Source organism: Lipophrys pholis (genome assembly GCF_963383615.2).
Source record: "Lipophrys pholis genome assembly, contig: SCAFFOLD_28, whole genome shotgun sequence".
NCBI classification, from domain to species: domain Eukaryota; kingdom Metazoa; phylum Chordata; class Actinopteri; order Blenniiformes; family Blenniidae; genus Lipophrys; species Lipophrys pholis.
In genome coordinates, this window is record NW_028292088.1 from 842,726 (window position 1) to 852,145 (window position 9,420).

The 9,420-nt window shown below is 51.9% G+C and overlaps 1 protein-coding gene across 1 annotated transcript in view; it reads left to right on the plus strand.

Moving 5' to 3' along the window:
• Window positions 1–7,617, plus strand: part of slc18a2 (solute carrier family 18 member 2) — a 67,483-nt gene extending 59,866 nt beyond the window's left edge. Inside the window, exons 13-15 of the mRNA XM_080493921.1 lie at window positions 1,204–1,323; window positions 1,441–1,574; window positions 7,446–7,617. Coding sequence (XP_080350047.1) covers window positions 1,204–1,323; window positions 1,441–1,574; window positions 7,446–7,553 — 362 coding nt within the window. The 3' untranslated portion in view covers window positions 7,554–7,617. The remainder of the gene's footprint in view (window positions 1–1,203; window positions 1,324–1,440; window positions 1,575–7,445) is intronic.
• The last annotated feature ends 1,803 nt before the right edge of the window (window positions 7,618–9,420 follow it).

Sequence of the window (9,420 nt, forward strand, 5' to 3'; positions counted from 1 at the left end):
GGGAGTGTGGCTGTGGGGGGATGGTGGGAGTGTGGCTGTGGGGGGATGATGGGCGTGTGGCTGCGGGGGGATGGTGGGAGTGTGGCTGCGGTGGGAGGGATGGTGGGAGTGTGGCTGTGGGGGGATGGTGGGCGTGTGGCTGTGGGGGGATGGTGGGAGTGTGGCTGCGGGGGGATGATGGGAGTGTGGCTGCGGTGGGATGGTGGGAGTGTGGCTGTGGGGGGATGGTGGGAGTGTGGCTGTGGGGGGATGGTGGGAGTGTGGCTGCGGTGGGAGGGATGGTGGGAGTGTGGCTGCGGTGGGATGGTGGGAGTGTGGCTGCGGTGGGAGGGATGGTGGGAGTGTGGCTGCGGTGGGAGGGATGGTGGGAGTGTGGCTGCGGGGGGATGGTGGGAGTGTGGCTGCGGTGGGATGATGGGAGTGTGGCTGCGGTGGGAGGGATGGTGGGAGTGTGGCTGCGGTGGGATGGTGGGAGTGTGGCTGCGGTGGGAGGGATGGTGGGAGTGTGGCTGCGGTGGGATGATGGGAGTGTGGCTGCGGTGGGGGGGATGGTGGGAGTGTGGCTGCGGTGGGATGATGGGAGTGTGGCTGCGGTGGGATGGTGGGAGTGTGGCTGCGGTGGGATGATGGGAGTGTGGCTGCGGTGGGAGGGATGGTGGGAGTGTGGCTGCGGTGGGATGATGGGAGTGTGGCTGCGGTGGGAGGGATGGTGGGAGTGTGGCTGCGGTGGGATGATGGGAGTGTGGCTGCGGTGGGAGGGATGGTGGGAGTGTGGCTGCGGTGGGAGGGATGGTGGGAGTGTGGCTGCGGGGGGATGGTGGGAGTGTGGCTGCGGTGGGAGGGATGGTGGGAGTGTGGCTGTGGGGGGATGGTGGGAGTGTGGCTGTGGGGGGATGGTGGGAGTGTGGCTGCGGTGGGAGGGATGGTGGGAGTGTGGCTGCGGGGGGATGGTGGGAGTGTGGCTGCGGTGGGAGGGATGGTGGGAGTGTGGCTGTGGGGGGATGGTGGGAGTGTGGCTGTGGGGGGATGGTGGGAGTGTGGCTGTGGGGGGATGGTGGGAGTGTGGCTGCGGTGGGAGGGATGGTGGGAGTGTGGCTGTGGGGGGATGGTGGGAGTGTGGCTGTGGGGGGATGGTGGGAGTGTGGCTGTGGGGGGATGGTGGGAGTGTGGCTGCGGTGGTGCTAACGTGGAGCTGTGTTCCAGGAATGGTGGACTCCTCCATGATGCCCATCATGGGCTACCTGGTGGACCTGAGGCACGTGTCGGTGTACGGGAGCGTCTACGCCATTGCTGACGTAGCGTTCTGCATGGGCTTCGCCTTAGGTGAGGAAACTTCTGGAGCAGCAACGTGGCCTGAAGCTTCACTGAGTGTCTGGTGGTACGCTGATCCACCGCCAGCGAGCACTCGGTCAGATAACCTGCTGGCCCCTCCTCCTCCAGGTCCGTCCATCGGGGGATCCATCGCAGAGAGCATCGGCTTCCCCTGGCTCATGACCATCATTGGAATCGTGGATATCTTGTTCTCTCCTCTCTGCATCTTCCTCAGGAACCCACCAGGACAGGAAGAGAAAATAGTAAGAATGTCTGCAGCTTATTAAACCTAACCAGAGGAGGTTCTAACCAGAGGAGGTGCTAACCAGAGGAGGTTCTAACCAGAGGAGGTTCTAACCAGAGGAGGTGCTAACCAGAGGAGGTGCTAACCAGAGGAGGTTCTAACCAGAGGAGGTTCTAACCAGAGGAGGTTCTAACCAGAGGAGGTGCTAACCAGAGGAGGTTCTAAACAGAGGAGGTTCTAACCAGAGGAGGTGCTAACCAGAGGAGGTGCTAAACAGAGGAGGTGCTAACCAGAGGAGGTTCTAACCAGAGGAGGTGCTAACCAGAGGAGGTTCTAAACAGAGGAGGTGCTAACCAGAGGAAGTTCTAACCAGAGGAAGTTCTAACCAGAGGAGGTTCTAACCAGAGGAGGTGCTAAACCCGGGGTTCTGCAGGTTCCAGCCCTCTGCCAGTGCCACACCCCTCAATGCAGTAAGAGCTGCTTATTGGTCTGTTTTACAAGCTTGATGATGACATCACCATGAGACTGAGGTGTGTGAAGCTGGGAGGCGTCACCTCCATCAGTCTAAACCTCCATCTGTAAACCTCCATCAGTCTAAACCTCCATCAGTCTAAACCTCCATCTGTAAACCTCCATCAGTCTAAACCTCCATCAGTCTAAACATCCATCAGTCTAAACCTCCATCTGTCTGAACCTCCATCAGTCTAAACATCCATCAGTCTAAACCTCCATCTGTAAACCTCCATCAACCTAAACCTCCATCAGTCTAAACATCCATCAGTCTAAACCTCCATCAGTCTAAACATCCATCAGTCTAAACCTCCATCTGTAAACCTCCATCAACCTAAACCTCCATCAGTCTAAACATCCATCAGTCTAAACCTCCATCAGTCTAAACCTCCATCAAGCTAAACCTCCCTCAACCTAAACCTCCATCAGTCTAAACCTCCATCAGTCTAAACCTCCATCAAGCTAAACCTCCCTCAACCTAAACCTCCATCAGTCTAAACCTCCATCTGTAAACCTCCATCAGTCTAAACCTCCATCAGTCTAAACCTCCATCAACCTAAACCTCCATCAGTCTAAACATCCATCAGTCTAAACCTCCATCAGTCTAAACCTCCATCAAGCTAAACCTCCCTCAACCTAAACCTCCATCAGTCTAAACCTCCATCAATCTAAACCTCCCTCAGCCTAAACCTCCATCAGTCTAAACCTCCATCAGTAAACCTCCATCAATCTAAACCTCCATCAGCCTAAACCTCCATCAGTCTAAACCTCCACCAGTCTAAACCTCCATCAATCTAAACCTCCATCAGCCTAAACCTCCATCAGTCTAAACCTCCATCAGTCTAAACCTCCATCAATCTAAACCTCCATCAGTCTAAACCTCCATCAGTCTAAACCTCCCTCAGCCTAAACCTCCATCAATCTAAACCTCCATCAGCCTAAACCTCCATCAGTCTAAACCTCCATCAGCTTAAACCTCCATCAATCTAAACCTCCATCAGTAAACCTCCATCAATCTAAACCTCCCTCAGCCTAAACCTCCATCAGTCTAAACCTCCATCAGTCTAAACCTCCATCAATCTAAACCTCCATCAGTAAACCATCAGTCTGAACCTCCATCAGTAAACCTCCATCAATCTGAACCTACATCAGTCTAAACCTCCATCAGCCTAAACCTCCATCTGTCTGAACCTCCATCAGTTTAAACCTCCATCTGTCTAAACCTCCATCTGTCTGAACCTCCATCAGTTTAAACCTCCATCAATCTAAACCTTTATCAGTCTAAACCTCCATCAGTCTGTACCTCCATCAGTCTAAACCTCCATCAGTCTAAACCTCCATCAGTTTAAACCTCCATCAATCTAAAACTCCATCAGTCTAAACCTCCATCAGTTTAAACCTCCATCAGTAAACCTCCATCAGTCTAAACCTCCATCAATCTAAACCTACATCAGTCTAAACCTCCATCAGTCTAAACCTCCATCAGTCTAAACCTCCATCAATCTAAAACTCCATCAGTCTAAACCTCCATCAGTTTAAACCTCCATCAGTAAACCTCCATCAGTCTAAACCTCCATCAATCTAAACCTACATCAGTCTAAACCTCCATCAGTCTAAACCTCCATCAGTTTAAACCTCCATCAATCTAAAACTCCATCAGCCTAAACCTCCATCAGTTTAAACCTCCATCAGTAAACCTACATCAGTCTAAACCTCCATCAATCTAAACCTACATCAGTCTAAACCTCCATCAGTCTGAACCTCCATCAGTAAACCTCCATCAGTCTGAACCTCCATCAGTAAACCTCCATCAGCTGCGCTGTTCATTCTGAGTAGAGGTCATGACCTCTGGTGGAGCTTCCAGCCGTTCTCCAGGATCAGTGTGGAGCATTTGAAGTGGGTGGAGATCTGCTCAGTGTTAACCCTCGGTTGTCGGTTGGATTCCCGAGGGCTCCGGGTTCTGCCCAGTTGAAGCAGGACAGGTTCCAGCTCAGGTTCTTCTTTCCTGTGAAGCAGAAACTGTTTGGAGACGTTTGGACTTTGGTTCTGGAGCTTCAGGGAAACTGAGTGTGTCGTGTTTTACAGGCTTTAACTGGAGGAGAGCAACAGCTGAGCACCACTGACTGACTGACGGAGCCCCACTGACACCATCAGACTGACACCGTCAGACTGACACCGTCAGACTGACACCATCAGAGTGACACCATCAGAGTGACACCTTCATCAGACTGACACCATCAGACTGACACCTTCATCAGACTGACACCTTCAGACTGACACCTTCATCAGACTGACACCTTCAGACTGACACCTTCATCTGACTGACACCATCAGACTGACACCATCTGACTGACACCATCAGACTGACACATTCAGACTGACACCTTCATCTGACTGACACCATCAGACTGACACCTTCATCTGACTGACACCATCAGACTGACACCTTCAGACTGACACCATCCGACTGACTGACACCATCAGACTGACACCATCAGACTGACACATTCAGACTGACACCTTCATCTGACTGACACCATCAGAGTGACACCTTCATCTGACTGACACCTTCATCTGACTGACACCATCAGACTGACACCATCAGACTGACACCATCAGACTGACACATTCAGACTGACACCTTCATCTGACTGACACCATCAGACTGACACCTTCATCTGACTGACACCTTCATCTGACTGACACCATCAGACTGACACCATCAGACTGACACCTTCATCAGACTGACATCATCAGACTGACACCATCCGACTGACTGACACCATCAGACTGACACCTTCATCAGACTGACACCATCAGACTGACACCATCAGACTGACACCTTCAGACTGACACCTTCAGACTGACACCATCAGACTGACACCTTCATCAGACTGACACCATCAGACTGACACCATCAGACTGACACCATCAGACTGACACCTTCAGACTGACACCTTCATCAGACTGACACCAGCAGACTGACTGACACCATCAGAGTGACACCATCAGAGTGACACCATCAGACTGACACCTTCAGACTGACTGACACCATCTGACTGACACCATCAGAGTGACATCATCAGAGTGACACCATCAGACTGACACCTTCATCAGACTGACACCATCAGACTGACACCTTCAGACTGACACCTTCATCAGACTGACACCATCAGACTGACACCATCAGACTGACACCTTCAGACTGACACCATCAGACTGACACCTTCATCAGACTGACACCATCAGACTGACACCATCAGACTGACACCTTCAGACTGATACCTTCAGACTGACACCTTCATCTGACTGACACCATCAGAGTGACACCATCAGACTGACATCATCAGAGTGACATCATCAGAGTGACACCATCAGACTGACACCTTCATCAGACTGACACCAGCAGACTGACACCTTCATCAGACTGACACCATCTGACTGACACCATCAGAGTGACACCATCAGACTGACACCTTCATCAGACTGACACCATCAGACTGACACCATCAGAGTGACACCATCAGACTGACACCTTCATCAGACTGACACCATCAGAGTGACACCATCAGACTGACACCTTCATCAGACTGACACCATCTGACTGACACCATCAGAGTGACATCATCAGAGTGACACCATCAGACTGACACCTTCAGACTGACTGACACCATCAGACTGACACCATCTGACTGACACCATCAGAGTGACACCATCAGACTGACACCTTCATCAGACTGACACCATCTGACTGACACCATCAGACTGACACCATCAGAGTGACACCATCAGACTGACACCTTCATCAGACTGACACCATCAGAGTGACACCATCAGACTGACACCTTCATCAGACTGACACCATCTGACTGACACCATCAGAGTGACATCATCAGAGTGACACCATCAGACTGACACCTTCATCAGACTGACACCATCAGACTGACACCATCAGAGTGACACCATCAGACTGACACCTTCAGACTGACTGACACCAGCAGACTGACACCTTCAGACTGACTGACACCATCAGACTGACACCATCTGACTGACACCTTCATCTGACTGACACCATCAGACGGACACCATCAGAGTGACATCATCAGACTGACATCATCAGACTGACATCATCAGACTGACACCTTCAGACTGACTGACACCATCAGACTGACACCATCTGACTGACACCATCAGAGTGACACCATCAGACTGACACCTTCATCAGACTGACACCATCTGACTGACACCATCAGAGTGACATCATCAGAGTGACACCATCAGACTGACACCTTCATCTGACTGACACCATCAGACGGACACCATCAGAGTGACATCATCAGACTGACATCATCAGACTGACACCATCAGACTGACACCTTCATCAGACTGACATCATCAGAATGACACCTTCATCAGACTGACACCATCAGACTGACACCATCTGACTGACACCATCAGAGTGACACCATCAGACTGACACCATCAGACTGATGTCTTCAGACATGACATATGTCATCCTGCAGCTCCATCTACCTCCTCTACCTCCTCCTCCATCTCTTCTTCCTCCATCACAACCTCCTCCACCACCTATATGACCTGCTGCTCTCCATCACTCCTGTGCAGACATCATGTTCTATCATCTAACCTGCTTCCATCCATCCGCTCTACTCCATGGTTCCACCCGCTCTTCTCCATGGTTCCACCCACTCTGCTCCATGGTTCCACCCGCTCTGCTCCATGGTTCCATCCGCTCTTCTCTATGGTTCCACCCGCTCTGCTCCATGGTTCCATCCGCTCTTCTCCATGGTTCCACCCACTCTGCTCCATGGTTCCACCCGCTCTGCTCCATGGTTCCATCCGCTCTTCTCTATGGTTCCACCCGCTCTGCTCCATGGTTCCATCCGCTCTTCTCCATGGTTCCATCTGCTCTGCTCCATGGTTCCATCTGCTCTGCTCCATGGTTCCACCCGCTCTGCTCCATGGTTCCATCTGCTCTGCTCCATGGTTCCACCCGCTCTGCTCCATGGTTCCATCCAGCCGTTCCATGTTTCAGAACCTTCTGGATTGTTTTCCCAGCAGCTTCAGGAGCTGCAGTTTCCTGTTGTTTGGACTGGTGTTGTTCTGGCCGGTTCTGGAGTGTGAAGTCAGCTGCTGTGGAACCGCGGGGCGACGGCGGCCACAGAGAAATGTTTTAAAGAACCTCTGATCAAATCTGGATATGATCAAAGGTTGAGCTGAGATTCTGAGACGTAGGATAACTTTTATCATGAGAAGTATTTCAGGAGCTTTTCACTGCAGAACAGTGAGAACTGTGTGGAAGCAAGGTGGTTCTGAGGACCAGCCCAGTGACTGACCGCTCGCTCCACGCCCCTCTCCCCAGGCCATCCTGATGGACTCCAACTGCTCCATGAAGACCAGGTCGTACTCGGCTCAGGGGACCTTCTACCAGGGCGGAGACATGGATCCCGAAGACGACGAGTATGACTGACAGGAACCAGGTTACCCTCAGAGGATCTATTTTGTTCTACGAAAAAGGAAGAAATACACAAGACAAAAAAAAAAAAAGCCAAGATGTTTGCGTGTGACAGTCCTGCGTCCAGTCCTGCGTCCAGTCCTGCGTCCAGTCCTGCGTCCAGTCCTGCGTCCAGTCCTGCGTCCAGTCCTCACTGTTTGGTGTCTTCGTAGCCGTTCTGCAGCAAAGCCGCTTCTTCTTCTGTGGTCGCAGGCCGTTTGTGTGGGAGGGGTTTCATTTCCAGGTTTATTTCAGCCAACAGCCTTATGAGACGCAGACCCCAGTCCCGGGGCGGGTCCAGACCCGGGGCGGGTCCGGACCCGGGGGGGGGGGGTCAAACAGGAAGCTGCACGGTCCAATCAGGCCGCAGGATCAAACGCAGACAGAAATTCACACGATGGCTGCTCCGTTTTTTTGCAACGTGTTGCTCTGTCTGTGTTGCTCCCGCCTCACAGACAGAGCAATGTGTCGCTCTGCCTGAGTTGCTCCCGCCTCACAGACAGAGCAATGTGTCGCTCTGCCTGAGTTGCTCCCGCCTCACAGACAGAGCAATGTGTCGCTCTGTCTGAGTTGCTCCCGCCTCACAGACAAAGCAACGTGTCGTTCTGTCTGTGTTGCTCCCGCCTCACAGACAGAGCAATGTGTCGCTCTGCCTGAGTTGCTCCCGCCTCACAGACAAAGCAACGTGTCGCTCTGTCTGAGTTGCTCCCGCCTCACAGACAAAGCAACGAGTCGCTCTGTCTGTGTTGCTCCCGCCTCACAGACAGAGCAATGTGTTGCTCTGTCTGAGTTGCTCCCGCCTCACAGACAGAGCAACGAGTCGCTCTGTCTGAGTTGCTCCCGCCTCACAGAACCAACTGTTGCTCGCCACGTAGCATTAGCATCAAAGGGCAACGCGAGGCCCCGCCCACACGCCGCCGTTTCATGTAACCGCGGTTTTTGACCGATCATATGTACGACATGACTTTGAGACGTGTGGACGGGACCTGGGGTGAAGACATGCAGGGGGACGGAAGACACATTCAGCAAACCAAGACAAATGAAGTGAACCATTTTATGTGAGGGGGGGTGATGGGGGGGGGGGGGGGGGGGGGGGGGGGGGGCTTGCTTTGATTGTTTGTGATCCAGACGTGTCCGTCCTCTGTTGACCTGTTGTGTGTCTCCCAGACCGTCGGCTGTATTATAATGAAGATGTTTGTGCAGAAAGTGTTTGTCTTTGAGGAAACTGTGCTCTGACACACACACACACACACACACACACACACACACACACACACACACACACACACACACACACACACACACACACACACTCGATATATGTGGTGTCGTCCTGAAACAGCCTTTGTGTTTCTAAAACTGTTTGATGAGTCGTGAGACTGGAAGCAGCTGATTTCAATAAACTGGAAACTTCCATGTGGTCATTTAGAAAAACTCTCTTCATTTCTCTCCGCCTCACATCTACTTCTGGGGGGGGGGGGGGGGGGGGGGGGGGGTGTGTGGGGGGGGGGGGGGGGGGGCTTTTTACATTTGTTAAAACACAATTTACCGGATAGACTGGTCTCATCAAAATACTAATTTATAACTCAATTCACAAAACTACAAACAAACTGCAAAATACCTTGTACGTCTATGAGGTGTGTGTCCTGCAAAGTTTGCACCAAATGTTCACACTTAGGGGTAGGATTAGGATTAGGATTAGGATTAAGATTAGGATTAGGATTAGGATTAGGATTAGGATTAAGATTAGGATTCGGATTAGGATTAGGATTAGGATTAGGCATAGGTTTAGTGGTAGTGTTAGTGCTAGTGGTAGTGTTAGTGCTAGTGGTAGTGTTAGTGT